The 21520-nt window shown below is 35.3% G+C and overlaps 1 protein-coding gene across 4 annotated transcripts in view; it reads left to right on the top strand.

Moving 5' to 3' along the window:
* The window catches only part of IFT81 (intraflagellar transport 81), an 84954-nt gene extending 63495 nt beyond the window's left edge, over nt 1-21459 (top strand). For 2 of the 4 annotated variants that reach the window (XM_029234000.1, XM_029233995.1), the window contains exons 15-19: nt 10578-10664; nt 11666-11737; nt 11822-11907; nt 15605-15650; nt 20710-21455. In XM_029234000.1, coding sequence (XP_029089833.1) covers nt 10578-10664; nt 11666-11737; nt 11822-11907; nt 15605-15650; nt 20710-20892 — 474 coding nt within the window. In that variant the 3' untranslated portion in view covers nt 20893-21455. Of the gene's footprint in view, nt 1-10577; nt 10665-11665; nt 11738-11821; nt 11908-15604; nt 15651-20709 lie in introns of all 4 variants that reach the window. The other 2 variants (XM_029233988.1, XM_029234010.1) reach the window with 2 other exon arrangements.
* Nucleotides 21460-21520: the final 61 nt, after the last annotated feature.

The following is a 21520-nucleotide window of genomic DNA, read 5'->3' as shown; positions in this document are numbered from 1 at the left end:
GGACGAAGAAGAGGAGAAATGATGAATTTCTTATAGACACTTCAAAGTTAATATCCAGCAAGAGTTCAGGAGAAGATATCAGGGCTCAGGTTGAAGTGTGTAATCATCTGCCTAGACGTGATGTCTGAACACAGCTCAGGAGAAGGTGCAGTTGCCGAAAGGAGCATGGAGTAAGACTAGATGAAGTCTGAGAAGACTTCAGGAAAGACCCTCTTGGGTTTTGGTTTAATACTATATGATGCAAATGAAATTACTTCGTGTACTTAGAGTTTATTTTTGTTTTTTGTGTTTGGGGTTCTTTTTTGCCACAACACGCAGCTTGTGGGATCTTAGCTCCCTGACCCTGGGTGGACCCTCAGCAGTGAAATCATGGAGTCCTAACCACTGGACCACCAGGGAATTCTCTATTTTGGGAGTTAAAAAAAATTTGCTATTAAGGTCCTTACAGTAATATCTACCAGAGTTGTGAGTGTCTGGTTTATAGAACCACGTTTAGAACAATGTAGTTGTTCAATAAATATTTGTTGACTTCATTAACAGAACATTTTTTAAAGTATTTTAAAAATCAAGTATAAATATAAGTGGCAAGAATCTTCTAGAGCTAGAAGCAGACCTCTACAGAATTATATAAATAATTATTATTGAGCCCTCACAATGTTCTCTTAATGCTTTCTCATTCATGCATTTAATATTCACAGCTATAAAATATTTTCAGATTGTCCTTAGATAAGGAAATTGAAGCTTAGAGAAGTCAAATAACTTGTTTAAGATGACTTAAGTGTTGGCACAAGGACTCAAACTGCAGTCTCTGTGAGTTCAAAGCCCTCTTCCTCTATATTGTGCCATTCTGCTCCACACTTGTTAATTCTTTTGAAATATATTGATAATTTATTAGTTCAATAAAAGAACCATTTAATGTATGAAACTAAACTGTGCCATCTGTCAGTCTTGGGCCATTTAGCGCATATGTCACATAGATTCAGGATAAGCTTTATCCTAAATGACAGCAGGTGAAAAGCAAAGGGTACCAATTGTGCTAATTACGGGGAGACAATATGGATAGAATGATTTAAGAACATGGGCTAGAGAATCAGGCAGACCCTAGATAACCTTGGGTAGATGACTTCATCTCTATAAACTTCAGTTTCCTCACCTGTAAACTAGTCCCTTCTTAATAGGGTGGTTGTAAAAGTAAATAACACATATAAGGTACTTTGCAACAGCAATGACTAATACATAGGACTTTTTTAAAAGGTATTTATCATTATAACTATTAAAAAATGGTTTTAAAGGAAGGAATACTATTGCTTTTCAACTAAATTGTTTTCTAAGTAAAATCATATACCAGATCTTTAATTCTGTAAAGTCATTTATTATAGGGACTTCCCTGGTGGTGCAGTGGTTAGGAATCTGCCTGCCAATGCAGGGGACAGGGGTTCGAGCCCTGGTCCGGGGAGATTCCCACATGCCACAGAGCAACTAAGCCCGTGCACCACAACCACTGAGCCAGTGCTCTAGAGCCCATGAGCCACAACTACTGAGCCCACGTGCCACAACTACTGAAGCCCACACACCTAGAGCCCGTGCTCCACAACAAAAGAAGCCACGGCAATGAGAAGCCTGCGCACCGCAACGGAGTAGCCCCTGCTCGCTGCAACTAGAGAAAGACCGCATGCAGCAACGAAGACCCAACGCAGCCAAAAATAAATAAATAAATAAATTAGAAAAAAGTCATTTATTATAATAATGTAACCAGAACCTGCAGTTCATTTTTATACGATTTAACTAGATTTCTCTGTATGTCAAGTACTTCCTGCCTCTTCCATTACAAAGAAATATAGCTGTCTCACTACTATTCTCAAATAGTACAACTCTCCAGTTCTTAACACATTCATCAAGTCAAGGGGCGCCTAGGTCCTCTAAGCATTTTCATCTCTGTCTTCTGCCATGTTGAAAAGTAATGGGTACCGAGTTTCAGTTTTAGAAGGTGAAAAGAGTTCTGGAGATGGATGGTGGTGATGGTTGCACAGCAGTGTGAAGGTACTGAACTGTACACTTAAAAATGGTTTAAGTGATAATTTTTATTTTATGTATATTTTACCATAATTTTAAAAATCTAAGAGTACAGAACTTGCCCACATTTTCATTAACTTTTTAGTTTTTTTCAATGTTTGAATTCAGTGCAGTTGGTGAGTCCTTGATGCTCATTTTGCTTAGCTCCATGTATTAATCTCCCACATCCATGTATAGTTCTCTTTTTTTTTTTTTTTTTGGCTGCGTTGGGTCTTCGTTGCTGTGCGCGGGCTTTCTCTAGTTGCGCCGAGCCGGGGCTATTCTTCATTGCGGTGCGTGGGCTTCTCATTGCAGTGGCTTCTCTTGTTGGGGAGCACAGGATCTAGGCGCGCAGGCTTCAGTAGTTGTGGAGCGCGGGCTCAGTAGTTGTGACTTGCGGGCTCTAGAGCGCAGGCTCGGTAGTTGTGGTGCACGGGCTTAGTTGCTCCACGGCACGTGGCATCTTCCCGGACCAGGGATCGAACCCATGTCCCCTGCATCGGCAGGCAGATTCCTAACCACTGCACCACCAGGGAAGTCCCTATAGTTCTATTTTTACCCAGAAAACTTTTGTAATAAAAAGTATACTGAAAGGGCTTCCCTGGTGGCGCAGTGGTTGAGAGCCCGCCTGCCGATGCAGGGGACACGAGTTCGTGCCCCGGTCTGGGAAGATCCCACATGCCGCGGAGCGGCTGGGCCCGTGAGCCATGGCTGCTGAGCCTGCGCGTCCAGAGCCTGTGCTCCGCAACGGGAGAGGCCACAACAGTGAGAGGCCCGCATACCGCAAAAAAAAAAAAAAAAAAAAATACTGAAAAAACAAGCTGCTTCATTGACTTTAAGCTGTTGCCAAATATCAACTGAAATTCGTAATTGTTCTCTGCTTTGAATAGTGTTTATTTTTAACTTGTGTAAGTATATTTAACACTCAAAACTACACAGATGTATTATCGTATTGTTAAAGTTCAGGAGTTCTTAAAAATACTTTATACTTCTTGCTTTCATGGACAACTCTCAAATATTTAGGAAATTTTATAGTGAAGTGTTAGTACATTTCCATTCTTTTTATTTGCATTTTGTTATAAATTTGAATATTCATAACTTTGAAAATTGTTTGAAAATCTCAAGACTTTGAAAATCACAACTTATATTTATCTAAATCTTTTATAATTATCTAGAATTAGATAGCATCTTGAAAATCTTCATGTTTGTTTTTATAGATGCCGTTCCATAAATTATAAATTTATATGTAATTAAATGACATAATACATATAATTGCTAATATATGGGAAAAAGCTAAAATACTTGTTTTAGAGTATATATACAATGTGGTAATTATTGATTTCACTGAAATATTTCTTGTTGATTGCTTTTTCTTATAGAAGTAAAACCATGCTCTTGGCCAGAATTCAAACTGTAAGGAATTGGTTAAGGGAAAGAACAGAAATTATTTCTCTCTCTACACTCCACCCCTAGCATACTCCCCAGAAATAATAACTGATAACAGTTCCTTATATATTTTCCAGAAATTTTCTGAAAATTCATGAATGGATAATTATTTATTGGCTACCTGAAGTTTGATCTCCACACCTTTGTTCTTACTCTCTAAAAAAAACAAAAGCTTTTTTTTTGGTGGGGTGCCAGAAGTCAACTCTGACTGATACTAATGTTTGCTTCCTTTTGTTTGCATTTGCCTGCTATACTTCTGCTCATCTTTTGCTTTCAGCTTTTAAAAATTTACCTTGTTTTAGGTGTGTCTCTGAATAGATCTTGAACTGTGTTTTGTGTTGTGACATAATCTGAAAGGTTTATTTTAATAAATAAGTTTAGCCAATTCATATTTATTGATATGTAGACATATTTGGTCTTTGTGCATTTTATGTTTTGCTTCTGACTTTAAAGCCTATAAAAATAAATTCCTCTGTTCATTCTCTGTGTCTGTGTCTCTCTCTCATATTTTCTGGCTCTGGTTTTGCTCTACTGGTTATATCTGTAATGCCACCATTAATCATCCATTTCTGTTGATAGTATGTATTAATCCCCACTATGAGTAGTGATGAAATTGGTATTTTTCCTCTAACTTCTCCTTCCCTTTGCTTTAGCACCTAATTTTGGTCATTTGTATTGTCTTTCTTACTGTTTGCCTTTATACTTGTAATATGCTTATACTATGACTTGATTCATCAGGTTTAAATTATATCTTTTGACATTCCCCCATCCATCCCCAGCAATTAAAAATTGAGGAAGCTGGCTTATTCATTCTACCTTCCACCTTCTTTTCCCCTTCCCCTCCCTGCAGGTTTTACGGTATCGTGTCTACACTGTCAGGGCATATAACATTTATGTTCTGTTCTATTACCCTAGTTCCCACTTTTGTCTTTAGTATTATACCTGTACTTGTCAGATTCAGTGCTCATTAACAATCCTCTCACTGCCCATTTTCCTACTTTTTATTGTCTCTCATTTGTTTTCTAGTAGAGTCCTCAAAGCTTAGTAGAGCAATATTACCTGATGAGTTCTTGCAAATCTAGAATTTGTTGCCTTAAATATTTCAACAACTGCTTGATTGAGCATAAAAGCCCTTACATCATGCTTTCTTTCCTTGAGGACTTTTAAAGTGTAGCTCCACAGTCTTTGAGAGTTAAGTGTGGCCATGGAGAGAGCTGAGGCCAACATAATTTTTTTAGTGACTTGATCCGGAAAAGAATGTATTTTCCAGTTGTTGAGTGCTGGGTTCTCCATGTGTTTGTCAGATCAAGCTTCTTAAATGTGTTGTTCAAAACTTCCTGGTGAATGGGGACTTGTGGTGTAATGAGTATAGAGTTTCAGTTTTGCAAGGTGAAAAGAGTTCTGGAGATTGGTTGCACAATAACGTGAATGTTTTTAATACAGCTGAACTGTAGCCTTAAAAATGGTTAAAATGGTAAATTTTATGTGTATTTTACCACAATTTAAAGATTCCTGGTTTTTAAAAATTATTCATTTTATCATTATTTTATGACTCTTTATTCCTTGCAGTGCTTTTTGTCTAGGAGCCTTATTTTGTCTGCTATTAACTTAAGTGTGGCAGCTTTCTTAGGATTAGTGTTGCTTGGTGTGTCTTTTTATTTGTTCACTTTCAGCTTTCTGTGTCCTTATTTTTGTCCTATGTAAGTCTCATAAATAGCATATAGTTGGATTTTGTGTGGATATAGTTTCTTACATCCAGTTTGAGAATTTTTTTTTAAGAAAATTTTTATTGGAGTATAGTTGCTTTACAGTGTGAGAATCTGTCTTTTAATTGGTGAGTTTAGTCCCATTTACATTTACTCTTATTATTGATACATTGGAATTTATTTCTATTTTGTACATCCTATGTACTGTGCTTTTCTATGTTTCTTTTCCTCTTTCTGCCCTCTGTTGCACCAATCCTGTTTTCTTTATATTCTTTTTTCCCTTTATTTCCTTTTCTATCTTCTTCTATTCTGATATTGTTTACTCTTAAATTTTTAACATATTTTTCCTGCCTAAAGTTAATCAGCTGAACAACTGTTAATCTCCTGAACAATACAGGAACCTCAGAATAATTTAACACCCTCTCCTGCCTTACACATGTGTTGTTATCCTGTGGTATTTTATTTCCATTTTATTTCTTCATCTCTAAAAGTGGTTGTCATGGTGGTCATTACTGTTATAATTACTACTTCATACAGTCATTTCCTGTTTAGATTTACCCACATATTTAGCAGTTCTCACCATTGCTTCATGTACTTTATTCCTTACTTCTGGATTCAGTTTCCTTCTTCCTAAAATGAAATTTCCTTGTTTTATTTTTTTTTCTTTTAGTAGTTCTCTCAGTAAAGAATCATTGCCAAAAGTAAACCATCTTTGTTTTTCTTCTTAAATAGTGACTTGGTCAGAAAAAAAAATTATTTTCATTGCTTTCTGCTTTCTCTTGTTGTGTTGAGGGATCTGCTATCGGTTTAATTCTCATTTCTTTTTAGATAATGTCTCCCCTATATTTAGTTTTAATTTTTGTTATAGTCAGTAGTTTGTTTTATTATTTAGATTCCACAGAAAAGTAATATTGTACAGTATCTGTCTTTCTCTTTCTGACTTATTTCACTAAGCATAGTACCCTCCAAGTTCATCCATGTTGTTGTAAATGGCAAAATTTCATTCTTTTTAATGAGTAGTATTCTATTGTGTGTGTGTGTGTGTGTGTGTGTGTGTGTGTGTGTATATATATATATATATATACACACCACATCTTCTTTTTCTATTCGTCTCTTGATTGACACTTAGGTTGCTTCCATGTCTTGGCTATTGTAAATAATGCTGCTATGAACATTGGGATGCATATATCTTTTCAAATTAATGTTTTCATTTTCCTTGGTTATATACTCAGGAGTGGAATTGCTGGATCATGTGGTAGTTCTATTTTTAGTTTTTTGAGGAACCTCCATACTGTTTTCCACAGTGGCTGCACAAATTTACATTCTCATCAAAAATGTACAAAGGCTCCCTTTTCTCCACATCCTTACCAATATTTGTTATTTGTGGTCTTTTTTGATAATAGCCGTTCCGACAGGTGTGAGGTGATCTCTCATTGTGGCTTTGATTTGTATTCCGCTGATGATTAATGATATTGAGCATGTTTTCATGTTCCTGTTGGCCATCTGTTTATTTTCTTTGGAAAAATGTCTTTTCAGGTCTTCTGCCCATTTTTTAACTTTTTTTTTTGAGTTATATGAGCTGTTTATGTATTTTGGATATTAACCTCTTATTAATGATATCATTTTAAAATGTTTTCTCCCATTCAGTAGGTTATCTTCCATTTTGTCCATGGTTTCCTCTGCTATGCAAAAGCTTTTAAGTTTAATTAGGTCCCACTGGTTTATTTTTGCTTCTGTTTCCTTTGTTTTAGGAGACAGACCCAAAAAATATGGCTGTGATTTAGGTCAAACAGTGTTCTGCCTATGTTTTCTTCTGGGAGTTTTATGGTTTTTTACATTTAGGTTTTTAATCCATTTTGAGATTATTTTTCTTATTAGTTTTTTTTTTGTTTTAACATCTTTATTGGAGTAAAATTGCTTTACAACGGTGTGTTAATTTCTGCTGTGTAACAAAGTAAATCAGCTATACATATATGTATATCCCCATTTCTCCTCCCTCCCACCCTCCCTATCCCACCCCTCTAGGTGGTCACAAAGCACCGAGCTGATCTCCCTGTGCTATGTGGCTGCTTCCCACTAGCTATCTATTTTACATTTGGTAGTGTATATATGTCCATGCCACTCTCTCACTTCGTCCCAGCTTACCCTTCCCCCTCCTCATGTGCTCAAGTCCATTCCCTACATCTGCGTCTTTATTCCTGTCCTGCCCCTAGGTTCTTCACAACGTTTTTGTTTTTTTTTTCAGATTCCATATATATGTGTTAGCATATGGTATTTGTTTTTCTCTTTCTGACTTACTTCACTCTGTATGACAGACTCTAGGTCCATCCACCTCATTACAAATAACTAAATTTCATTTCTTTTTATGACTGAATAATATTCCATTATATATATGTGCCACATCTTCTTTATCCATTCATCTGTTGATGGACACTTAAGTTGCTTCCATGTCCTGGCTATTGTAAATAGTGCTGCAATGAACATTGTGGTACATGACTGCTTTTGAATTATGGTTTTCTCAGGGTATATGCCCAGTAGTGGGATTGCTGGGTCTTATGGTAGTTCTATTTTTAGTTTTTTAAGGAACCTCCATACTGTTCTCCATAGTGGCTGTATCAATTTACATTCCCGCCAACAGTGCAAAAGGGTTCCCTTTTCCATTTTGAGTTTATTTTTGTACATGGTGTGAGGAAATGTTCCAATTTCATTCCTTTACACCTAACTGTCCAGTTTTCCCATCACCGCTTATTGCAGAGACTGTCTTTTCTCAATTGTATATTCTTGTCTCCTTTGTCATAGATTAGTTGGTCATAAGTGTGTGGGTTTATTTCTGGGCTCTCTATTCTGTTCCATTGATCTATGTGTGTTTTTGTTGCCAGTACCATACTGTTTTGATTACCATAGTTTTGTAGTATAGTCTGAAGTCAGGGAGTATGATACCTCCAGCTCTATTCTACTTCCTGAAGATTGTTTTGGCTATTCAGGGTCTTTTGTGTTTCCATACAAGTTTTTAAATTATTTGTTCTAGTTGTGTGAAAAGTAACATTGGTATTTTGATAGGGATTGCCTTAAATCTGTAGATGGTTTTAATATTTTTATCTTTGGTGTTGTCCAGTTTCACTGCCATGATCTAAGTATAGATTTAGTTTTATCTGCTCTGCTGGAATCTGTGCTTTTTTGTCTCCCATTAATTCTGGAAAAATTCTACATGATATCTTCAAATATTCTCTCCCCTGGTCTTTCTAGTCTGTTCTTCAGCAACTCCTGTTAGATATATGTTAGACGTATTTATTCTGTTCCCTGTTGTTTAACCTCATTTTCATATTTTCATCTCTTTGTCTCTCTCTGTGATGAATTTTGGATAATTTCTTCAGCTCTGTTTTTTAGTTCATTCTTTTATCTCCTGAGTCAATCTTATGTTTATGTCACCTACTTAGTTTTTAATTTCAGTGACTTTTTTTTTCGTTTTTGTCTATTTTTACTCACTGTGCCTTTTTTAGTCTTTTATTTTCTGTTCCTCCTTTATAACTTTAATTATTTTAAGCATACTTATTTAATAGACTTTCTTCTAGTATTCGAAGTTCCTGGAGGTATAGTCCTGCTGTGTGTTTTATATCTTCTGATTCTCACTCATAATGGATTGATTGTTCCTTATATATTTATACTTTTGGATTGTGAGTTTATCTTTAGTAGGGTTTTGTCTCTTGAGTCCTGGCAGCTAAGATGGAGGGTGTGTCCCTCCAGAGTGGTTTTGCTGTTGTTCTGCCAGGTGTTTTAGGAATATCACAAGCTTGGAGCTAATTTTGAGTTAATGTCTCAGCTTGGGAGTTCTTAGACCACGTAGGTAGGGTAAATCCAAATCCCAAACCTGCCTGAGGACAGACTCCTTTTTTCCATCCTCCTCTGAAGTAGCATAGCTGCATTTACTGATCAGTTTGGCCATCAAACTCACAAACAAAAAAAGGCTTTCATATACTATAGTATCTTCATCTCATTGACAGGCCCAGCAGCTACCCAAGTACACAGCCTCTGTTGCCCCTTCTCCCACTTGGGGTGTATGTGACTGTCAACCATGAGAGCCTTAGATGTCTGTAGGTCACTTTGGTTCACAAAAGCCATGGCTCCTTTTTCCCACCAATCTTTTATACTGTGCTAGTCACCCCAAACCAGATGCAGTCCCACACAGCAGAAGCACCACACAATATTACCCATTTATGTTAACTCTCCAGTTCCCAAGGAAACTGTGCTGTGTGAAACCATTCCCAGGCTGGCCTGAATCAATCCAGGCCTGGTGTTAACCCTTTATTCACAGGTTTCCAGGTCTTTTGCCCTGCCTGGAGATAATAATCATTCTGTTATCAAGATTGACTCCCAACTCCTTCACCAAGTGTAGCCATAGGCTGTCATCCTTTGTTTCTAGTCTTGGTAATTCCTTTTACTTCCTTGAGAGTTCAGTTAGCTCTGGATCTGAAAGGATGTTTGCTCTGCCTTATCAAGCATTTGTTGATACATTTCCAGGTGTCGGTAGAAGAAGATTTTCAGATTATCAGTTTCAAAATATTATGTTAGAAGAAAGTGTGAAACTACTCAAACAGCCTGAATTCAAATTCTAACACGTCTTTCCAGCAGTACAATCTTTTACAAGATACTTGTCCTTGCACGATGTGGGGATATTAATACCTACCTCAAGAGGTTGTTTTGAGACTTAGTTATTGTTAAAGGTAAAGCTCAAACACCCTTAACATGGTTTACAAAGTTCTGATCAGGCCTCTGCCAAAGTCTTCAGCCTCTTCTCACATTTCCCAGACATGCTCCAGTATAATAAACTACTTATATGTCCTAAATTGTCCTTCTCTCTAGTTCCAAGTCCAAGACTTCATACATAGTGTTCCTTTTTTTATGAACATTCTCCTCCTCTTGTCCCTTCTAACTATGCTTACTAATCCTTCGTACCTCAGCTTAGATATCAATTTCTCCAGCAGGTTGTCCGCACTGATCCCCAAGCCTGGGTTAGGTCCAGTGAGTGTCCCATGTGCTCCTATAACACCTTGCATTCATCCATCATAGCACTCAGCCTGTTTACTTGTCTGAGCATTACTTGAGGGGAAGGATTTTTGGCTGTTTTGCTCGCTGTTTTATTCCCAGCTTCTAACAGAGAGCCTGGCACACAGCTTAATACATGGCAGCTATTGTTTTTATCAGCACCTTCATCTGTCATAATTCTCAAATGTCTGATTGTTGTATAAATAACTCCTAAGTATGCCAAGAAGCTTAGAGTTAAGTTACAAGACTGACAAGGGCATGTATTGTTTCAGAGCCACATTTTAGGCCTTTGTTTTTTACTTATTCAATTAATTACCCTTTTCATACTAGGAATTAACCCAGGAGTGTGATGAAAAGAAATCCCAGTATGATAGCTGTGCAGCAGGCCTTGAAAGCAATCGGTCCAAATTAGAACAGGTAAGAAGACAGTTTTTATTTTAACAACTTAGCAGAAACTGCCTGTATATGCATATTTTCACTACCAATGTCAAAAGATTCCCAAATCTTTACCCTCATCCCCTGAGTCTGTCTCCTAAGCTGCAGAGATTTTTATGTCTTCAAACTTGATGCGTACATACTAAATTCTCCATCTACACCCCTACCGCCAGAGTCCCGGCCCCCTAGACTCGCACTGTAACCTCCCACCTACTCTCCTCTTCCACGCTTGCCTTCCTAAGGTTTATTCTCCATAGAGCAGCCAAAGAAACCTATACAGCACTTAGGCTACCCTCCACTGGCTTCCTGTTGCACTTAAAATCTAACTTCAGAACTGTGGTCTATAAGGCCCTACCTGCTTCCATGAACTTCATATCCACGTGCTCTACTCCTCGCCCACAGGGCCCCAGCCACACTGGCCGCCTTCTTGTACTTCAGACAGGCCAAGCTTGTTTTCACCTTGGGGGTTTTGCATGTATTCTTCTCTCTCTGGGATACTCTACCACCAACTATTTGCCTTGATCTCTCCTTTTCACCTTTTAGGTCTCACCCTAAATGTCACATCCTCCTAGAGGTCTTCTCTGATCACCTAACATTGCCCAGTCACCCTATCACATTCTACTGCAGAATTTTCTTCATAGCACTTTTTCCCATCTGAAACTACCTTCATTACATGTTTCCTTGTTTATGTCTGTTTCCTCTACTTGAATGAGAGCAGGGACCTGTCTTGTTCACTCCTCTGTCCCCAGCACCTAGCACAGAGCTGGGCATACAGTAGGTACTTAATAAATAACTAAACTTATAGGTTGTAGAGTGATATGAGTGGTCTCTAGAAAAGATTGCAACCTAGTCTATTATAATAAAGTTTCGGTTGCAGAAGAGGAAATACTCTGATGGTATTTCTTTTGTTGTAAATATAGTCATCCTTTCTGTATCTGATTATTCTTTCGATAATGTTGCCCATTTAAAATTATATACATTAGGAAGTCAGAGGACTCCGTGAAGAATGTCTTCAAGACGAAAGTAGATACCATTATACAAATTGTATGATTAAGGTAAGACAAAGAAAGTGGATCAAAAACTTTTCTGAGATTTTTCTGTATCAAGGACTTAACCTAAAGCTTAGTCTTTCCACTTAGAACCTAGAAGTACAACTTTGTCGTGCTACTGATGAAATGAAGGCATATGTCTCTTCTGATCAACAAGAAAAAAGAAAGGCAATTAGGCAAGTAATTTTGTTGTTTTTATATTGAGTTACTTGATGTTTTAATCTGTAGAAGTTTTATAAATAAGATGGAATTATACAAAGTCAGAGTACTTAAATAAGCATATAGTAAGATATTATTTAGGATTAAATCTTGTTAAACATCTTCTAGATAGTCCAGCCCTGCTAAGTAAGAATACATATAATTTTTCTTGCTTGCTTGCTTACTTTTTTATTGTGGCAAAAGGTAAATAACATAAAATTTGCCATTTTTAAGTGTATAATTAAAAGTGTTGCATTGATTACATTAAAAATATTATGCAACCATAACCACTATATATTACCAAAACTTTTTCATCACCCGAAACAGAAACTCTTACAACCATTAAGCAGTTAATCCCCATTACCCCCTCCTCAGGAATACGTATAATTTCATAATTGCTTTTTTAAAAGCACTAAGGTTGGTCTATTTTTCAAGTCCTACATGGCCTGGACTCTGGTTGTTGGCCTGCTCATTGTGCAGTGTGAGTGACTGCATTTCAGCTAGAAACTGTGTGACTGCAGTATGTCAGCCTTTAAAGCAAAGAAGGGTGTATAAATACTACTAGTCCTTATATGGTGATTTTTTCTTTTTGTAATCCTAGCTTGCAGCATATTATAATAAATCAAATGCTGTCTTAAAAAATACGTTTATAGTTGAATTGCTAGCTTTGATAAAATGCAGTAATGAACAAGATAAGCTTTCTTTGCCCCTAATCGTAATTCAAATGTTTTGCTTTTACCATTCGGTAAGAACTCAAATGAAGTGTAGGATTCACACTTATTCTAGACTGCAGTTGAGATTTTTAGTGGCATATACATTAATATTACAAAAAGGAATCTAAGAAATAGAATGTTTTGCAAAGTCTAAATTTTTTTTATATAATGCAGGCCAGACCAAAAATATCCTATAAATAGGATATTATTTTTTAATAGTCTAACATATTAAACATACAGGGACTTCCCTGGTGGTCCAGTGGTTAAGAATCCCCCTGCAATGCAGGGGGACACAGGTTCGATCCCTAGTCAGGGAACTAAGATCCCACATGCCGCAGAGCAACTAAGCCCACACGCTGCAACTACTGAGCCTGCGCACTCCAGAGCCCACGTGCCACAACTAGAGAGCCCGTGTGCTGCATATACTGAAGCCCGCGTGCTCTGGAGCCTGCGCGCCACAACTAGAGAGTCCGCGCACTGCAACGAAAGATCCCAAATGCCGCAACTAAGACCCGACACAGCCAAATAAATAAATAAATATTAAAAAAAAAAAAAAAGCCTACATAAAAAAACATACTGAATGTACTTATTCAAATTCTTTCATTGAATATAAACTTTGCTCATTAAATCTATATAGTCAATGCTAATATTTCACAAATGTGAGAAGTTAATTTTGTTCTTGAAAAATAAAAGTTTTAGAAATTGTTTCTTTTCTTCCAAAGTGATCAATATAAATAGTAAAAAAGGAAATATAGCTCCTGAATTATTGGTTTTCTTATCAGTTTTCTAGCTAGATATTCCTCTTCATCATTTTAAAAATCATTGTAAACCTTTACCATTCCTCAGTTTTCCAATAGAAAAATACTGCGCCCTGACTAGAGCAGTACATGATAAGAATGTTAAGAATAAAATGGAGTTAATTATACTCTAAACTCACTGATACATGTTTAAAATATTATAACTATTGTAGACACAATATCTTTAACGTTATTTCATTTTCTACTTTTATGGTACTTCCTGGTAAGGCCAAAGGTGTAAAAAATTAGCTTGGTTTTGAAAGATCATCTGCAAATTTTAATTTTACTTAAAGAGGCAGCATATTATATATCAAAGTACTAGAGAGAGACCATAAAATTGTTTCTAACCTGATTTTTCCAGTTCCTAGTTTTGTGACCTTGGACAAATCATTCCTCATCTATAAAATAAGGAGAATAATATATACCACAGAGGCTCAAGTTAAATATAATGTATGCAGCAGTATTTTGGAAATGATACAGTATGAATTCCTAGAGGGCAAGGACCCTGTCTGTCCTGTTTTCTTTTTGAAATCCCAGGGCATGCTTGGTACATAACAGGTGCTCTGTAATTATTTCTTGAATAAATTCATTGAATAAATTAAAATTACATATTACTGTTATGGGGAAAGAGCATGTGCCTGTCGATTTCTTGATAAAATATAAATGGAAATTCTAAAACAGTTTGGACATTCCTCGGGCCTAGGGTAATAAATGAATTATTTAAAGCTCTCTTAATTATAACCATACATTCTTCTTGAGGGATATGTCATTTAGTTCCTCCCAGCTTTTTTTCATTGAAGAGCTAGAAAGGTAAACAATTTTGACTTAGTGTCTCATAAATTTTAAGGGCAAAATGAAGGTTCATCAAGATTGTGTCTATTCCCTTCCACTCTTATTCCTGTGCACAAATTCTACCTTCACTTCAGCTCTGTAAAGGCTTCAGGTACTTTTGATTGCCATTCTTTCTATTCTAATCATGTGTACCTCCCTTTTGACATAAATGCAAATCTTTCTTCACTTAAGCTGCTAGAGTTTGTGGTTTATGATTTCTTAGATTCCCAATTTTGTGTTGTTTAATTTCTTCCTAAGTACTACTGTGTAGCTTTACACAGAAATATAGTCTTTTTCCATACAAATTTGAGGTCTAAAGTTTCTTATCTTCTTGTCACTGGTTCCTTTGTCCTTGGTTCCTGTGTCCTCATCCTTCAGTCTTTGTCCTTAACACTTCAAATCTCACTTTTTGTCTTATAATAATATTAAAATATAATTATACCTTTGTTTAAAAATACAATATGTTATTTGTATTTCTATTTTTACATTAAAAATTTGTAACTTTTTTAGCTTACAGAAGAAATACTTATAAAAACAAAAAGTAACCATTATCAAGTATAGCACACAAAAATTGAATGTTGTACACACTGCCATACCTCATAAATGTCTACTGTTAATATTTTATTGTATATTATCCCATATTCTTTTCCCATGCTTTTGCTAATATGTCTGTATATGTGTGTATACATAAATAAAATTAAGCTACATATACAGTTTTTTTCTTAATAATTTATCTAGAATTTTTTCCACTTTAGTATTTATAGATCTACCTCATTCTTTTTTTACAACTCTGTATTATTCCTTTGAACGGATGTACCATAATTTATTTAAACATTTCCCCATCTATCAACATTTAGTTGGTTGCAGATTTTCACTACTATAAGCAATGGTGAAGTAATAGTCTTTGCTTTCATCTTTATTAACTTATGAGAGTTTTTCTGTAGGATGACTTCCTAGAAGTTGGATTGCTGGGTTAGATGCTATTTAATGTTTTTTAAAAATGTGTATCCTTTCTCTCTTCTGCAAACCTCTTTAAAAAAAAAGTGTAATTTAAGCAAATGGATTACCATTGATTTAAGTGTAGATTAACTGGAAATGGTACTTAACTTCTTACATGATATTTTGCCTTGGTTTTTTCCTTATATTACTGTTTATTAAATGAACTGACTAAAGATTGGAAAAGGGAGTGTTTGATAATGGGTTTCATTCTGACTCTAGTACTCTATAAACTGTATCGTCTAATATATTTAGATAGATATGTTAATTTATAATTTAGTTGTATGATCAAATCTATTGAAGTAAATGTAAACTAAATCATTATGTTTACTCCCCAGGGAACAGTATACCAAAAATATTGCTGAACAGGAAAATCTTGGAAAGGTAAGAATGCATTTTTTTTTTTTGGCTGCGTTGGGTCTTCGTTGCTGCACGCAGGCTTTCTCTAGTTGCAGCGAGCAGGGGCATGGGCTTCTCATTGCTGTGGCTTCTCTTGTTGCGGAGCACAGGCTCTAGGCACACAGGCTTCAGTAGTTGCAGCACATGGGCTCAGTAGTTGTGGTACGTGGGCTCTAGAGCACAGGCTCAGTAGTTGTGGCGCACGGGCTTAGTTGCTCTGTGGCATGTGGGATCTCCCCGGACCAGGGATCGAACTTGTGTCCCCTGCATTGGCAGGGGGGTTCTTAACCACTGCACCACCAGGGAAGTCCCAAGAATGTTTTTTTTTTAATGTGTCTATTCAGGCTTTCAGTACATGGTTATGCCATTGTCATTTTTTTTAAGGTTATAGAGGAAATTGGAACTTTCTTACTCCCTTTCAAAGATGAAGACTCTTCCTTAGGAATTTAGTTTTATAAAAGTGAAGGCACATGAATTTGGGAGGAGGGGGGAAATCCAGTTTTAAATAACAAAGAGTTCATGCGTAACAAACAAAATGCCACGTTTAATGAACTACAAGTTTCAGATTATTCCCAGGTATCTGGGAATACTGGGATTATACTTATAAGTATAAACTTATTCATTTATTTTATTTAATAAACGCAAAGCTCTTACTATGAGCCAGGGGCTAGTTTAAGTCCTTTAGAAACATTGATTCAATTAATGCAAATAATCGAAAAACTTTACTTAAGATACTCACTCCCTACCTGCCAGTCTTATATGAGGGCTACTAAAAATAGGAGCATGTGATTGAGTCTTGTTTTCTCAGTTCTCTGAGCCACTCCTAGTAGAAGAGGTGGTGGGGCCTTGAACATCAGGACTTAAATGACTAATTGATTTTTCTAATTGATTCTAATCTTCAATGATTTTAAATCCATGTTGCATAGTGAATGCTAACCATGCTTCACTATATGCCATTTTATCTGTTCTTTACTTAGTTTCACTATTGAAAATTGAAGTTCCTTAGTTTTTCTAATAGAAGTGTCAAGTTTGTAGCATCAGAGTTAGAAATTGTTGGCTGCAGTTTTTCATTTAAAATACTGATTATATATGGGTGTCTAATTTCAACGTTCAAATATTCTTGAGGCTGCAGCCTGGAAATGATTTTATATATATATATAGGCTTGTCCATCCTGAAAGTACAAATGAAAAATATGGCTTTGTTTCAGTCTTAATGCACTGTACAGTTTAGCTATTGGTCTGACTCAATAAATTGGTGATAGTAAAATTATTCATTCTTACTTTCATTTTTTCGTTTGAGTCATTATTAAAAACATATTTACATATATCTGCTTTTACATAAAAGCTGAATTAGCTCCCATAAACCTGTAAGTAATATTCTAACGATGAACTTCAGAAAAGCAAATAGTGTAGAAAGCAATGAAGTAATTGCTAAGTAGACTTTTTAAAAGTCTTTTTGAAAAAAACTTTAAAAGGAACTAAAAAAATTAAAAGTTTTTATTATGGAAAATTTCAAGCCTAAATAAAAAATTGAGGAAATAATGTAAAGAACTCACATATAACCATCACTCAACTTCAGTAATTAAATTTGTGACCAGTCTTGTTTTATCTATAGTCCCACTTCCAGATTTGCCCATTTTTAGGCAAATCTCACAGATTTAATTGTTTTATCTGGTCATATTTCAGTATGTATCATAAAGACTCTTTTTTTTTAACATAACTGCAATACTATTATCATGCCAAAAATAATTTAACAATAATTGCATAATACCCAATACCCAGTCAGTGTTCAAACTTCACCAATTGTCTCATAATTTCTTAATGGTTTATTTGTTCAGATCAGGATCCTAATAAGAGTTCATACATTGCTATTATTTGATATATTTCTTAAGTCCCTTTTTCTCTAGGTTACTAGTCCATCTTTTTTCTTTACAATTTATTTGTTGGAAGAAAAAAAACCTGATCATTTGTCATTTTCCAGCATTCTGAGCTTTGTTGATGGCCTCCCTGTAGTGTCAGTTAGCATGTTCTTCTGTCCCCAGTATGTCCTGTGAATTGGCAGTTGGGTTTAGAGACTTGATTAAATACGATTCAATATTTGGGAAGCTCTCTTTTTGTAATGTAGGCAGCCAATGAAAATCACTTCCTCAGTCCATTAATTCATTAGAGGTTGCAAAACAGTCATATTCTAATTATGTTGTTCCTTCTTCATTTATTGGCTGGAATAATTCTGTTAAGAGCAACTTACCAACTCTGGTTACTCTAAAGTACAGGTCATATAGGAAAGGCAGAATAACTGCTTGATTTGTTTATTACTAGTTTTCAAAATGATGGGTTCATTTTTTATCATCCTTTAAAAGTATAACTCCCAGATTTAACATGTTTTAAATGTTTCAATCCATTGCAATTATTATTCCTATCCATGCTCAAATTGCCCCATGTTTGGCCGGTTGGAAGCCTCTTGAAGTCAGCTCCTGAATCCTTTTGAAACAATCCTACTAGGTTTTGATGGCTTTTTTATTTTCTGGAATGACAAAATGTTCCAAACAAAGGGCTCATTCTGTACATTTCCTGTCCCCAATCTGGAATCAGCCATATCTATAAAAAGTGTTCATCTGTTCTTTTTGTATGAATTGTGAATGGATGTCCATCATATTAATCTAAGTAAAAAATAAAAAGAAACATTAAAGCTGATTCTTCCATTTCATCAGAGAAATTGAGTTCTGTACACCTTATTCCATTTATGAAATGACATGCCATACTCAAAAGGAAAAAATAATTTTCATATTCGAACGTATGTATTTGAATCAAGTTGTACGTTCATTTGCACAGTATTTTAACTAGAGACTTTGGGGGCTTTAGGATTTAGTATGATTGTCAATAATTGACTTTCATCCAGCTATTTCATAAATAATATAATTTTTTGTATGAAAATATTCCTCTATTTCATTTGTTTTGAAAAGTATCTGGGTGGATGCTATGTGTAGAGAAATATTTTTCAAACTTTGAATCCTTTCAAAGACCCAAACTTAATTGCTAAATATGATTAAAGATTATTCTTTCCCCTTCCAGTGTAGTGTTTTACTGCAGGATTTTGGAGGAAAGCAGTAGCAGCAGTCTGACGTCAAGCATGTTCCAGCAAAATGAGCCACTGATTAGTTCATGCCCGGATTGTCAGGCTGTATCATTTAAGAAACAAAGCTTCTTGATCCTCTCACTCCTAGAGTGGATCTAAATTTTCAAGGCAAACACAGAACATACCTAGGCTTTGAAACTGACAATAGCATATGCCTTCCAAACCAGCAAAGACTGGACATCCACAGACCTCCTCATGCCAACTGAGTTTCTGAAATTAGACCAAGCTATAGTGCTACAATTCACACTATCATATACTAGAATTTGCCTTACCAAGATGGAATATTGTACTGAAAGTTGTAACTTTCCTCCTCCTGTACCACCTCTTCCTTTTAAGAACAATGAAATCTGTGACAAGTATTTTTTGTACATTGCAACTATCCACAAAATAAATCTGTAATAAGTGACAGTAATATAATATTTCTGATACAGACAGTCCCTACCTCCTGTCTTTGGTTCTTTAAATAACTTTTTATAGGTTGTTAGGATTTTGACAAGGAAATTATTCCAATAATATAAGAAAAGTTACAGTTAAGTAGTACCTTAATCTTAAAATCATGCTCAGTACTCTTGATCTGACTTACTACTTTTGTTTTAGTTTGTGAGGATAAAAATATTTGTTGTGAGATACTTTATTTGTAACATAGACTTAAATAGATGTATTTGCATGCCAGGCATTGTGTCAAAAAATTGCTGGTTATGTTTAAATTATATTTTCTTAATTCTGTTTTGTTTCCTGTTGCTATTTGCTGTTAACTTTGCTTTTCATTAACCATAGGTGGAGAGGGCAGTCTTTAGTAAGCGTTTTGAACCTGGCCTCAGTTTAGTTTAGCCCCTTATTTGGGCAAGTACCAATGACCAGCCTTTTCACTTATGTGCTTAGGTCACATGTTAAATCAACCGTGTATACTAAAAGAGGAAAGGATGGAGATGTTCCTGTGTAATCTGTTTCTGTGCCTTTGCTTGTTTTTCTGCCCTTCTTGGTGATTTCTCACACTGTGTGTCAGTGTATGTATTTCTGTCGCACTGTTTCCTTATGTGTGTACTATCATCTCTGTTTTTCTCTTCTTTCCTTCCTTCTTTTCTTTCCTCTCATTGTCTCTGACTTTGTGCCTCCCTTTCTTTGTCACTCTCCTCAATTTGCCATAATACAGAACCAAAGTATAGTTTTGCAATGTATTGAAAAATGTTCTTATTCCTATTTATAATTTTAGAGTCAGTAAGTAGAACAATTTTGGCAGGTGGAACTATATAGGCTAGTAGTAACAAAAACAATTCTGATAAGGATTTGGGCCTTTTTAGAATATCACTAGACCTTCTCCCTGAGGAATATTTACATACAATTTGATTTATTTGGGTATAGAGCATACCCTTAGAGCATACTGATTCAGGAAAGAATACAGTATTTAATAATAATAACATGTATAACACATGGTAGTTTGTAATTTTTTCCATATCTATTGTCATGTGGAAAAAATAATCTTATAAAGCAGATACTTTTATAATTACCCCTGTTATTAACCTTAATTAACAACTGAGAAAACTGCAGTCCAGAGAAATTGTCTTCCTTACAGCTAGTGACAGAGCCAGAGTTGGAACTCAAGTCTTCTGACTTCCAAAATCTGCATATTTTTATATACCATGTTACTGCTCCACTTTCCAGATTCCCTTTATTTTTTTCCCCCTTCCTTTTTTTTACATTTTTCTGTTCTTTTTAAATTCAGGTTGTCCTAGATCTATCATAAATTTAGTTAACTTTTATCATCTTCATTCTCATCTATCATAGGAGAACCTGGCTTAGCTATTATTCATCAGATGTACAAAGCATACCATATTCTTCTGATTAGAACAATAGAAGTAAATCCCTATATGAGATTTAATTATTCTTGATTTTTTTTTTTAACAATAGAAACTCCGGGAAAAACAAAAAGCTGTACGAGAAAGTCATGGTCCAAATATGAAACAAGTGAAAATGTGGCGTGATTTTGAACAATTGATGGAATGTAAGAAGCAGTGCTTTCTGAAACAACAAAGCCAAACTTCCATTGGTCAGGTAATTCAGGAGGGAGGAGAGGACCGGCTGATACTCTGAGTTCATGTGTCATTGTTTGGGGTTTTAGCTGATACTGCTAGCTATAAGCATAATCCCATGGTGTATTCCCTTTCTTGAAAGTGATTTGTACAACATTTTGCTTTCAGATTAGCCATTCCCTGTTAAGTTTTCTTGGAAAATAATGTTAAGGTAGATTTAGGTTTTAAAAGTTTTTTAATATGGAAAAGAGTCTTTTATTTTTTTGCTTAGTTTAGACATAGTGGTGTCTTCTGTGTTTTATGAGACAGGAGACTGAGTTTACTATCTGTAAATGTAAACATATGTCCATTAAGAAACTGTAGGTTTTTTTTAACATAATAACCCAGTGGTTTAATGTTTTTCTTAATCTTTTTTTAACTTTAGAGGAATCTTTTAGGAATTAATATCTCTTGTTTTGAAGAAACATTTATCTGAAGTTCAGCAATTCCTACAGTTTCACTTCAGTTTCTTTTTCTTATGTAAAATTCAAGAAGATTTATTATTTTGAATAACATATTTGTTCTATTTGTATTGTTTAAACACAAATAAAACTTGGTGCACATATCATGGCTATTTATTTAAAATTTATATAGTGTAAATTTTTATTCTTTTTTAAGTAAGTATTCATGTTATAGTACTGTGTTAAATT

Source organism: Monodon monoceros, unplaced genomic scaffold (genome assembly GCF_005190385.1).
Source record: "Monodon monoceros isolate NGI ecotype Baffin Bay Population unplaced genomic scaffold, NGI_Narwhal_1 Super_Scaffold_1, whole genome shotgun sequence".
NCBI classification, from domain to species: Eukaryota; Metazoa; Chordata; class Mammalia; order Artiodactyla; family Monodontidae; genus Monodon; species Monodon monoceros.
This window is presented reverse-complemented; position numbering and strand designations above follow the sequence as displayed.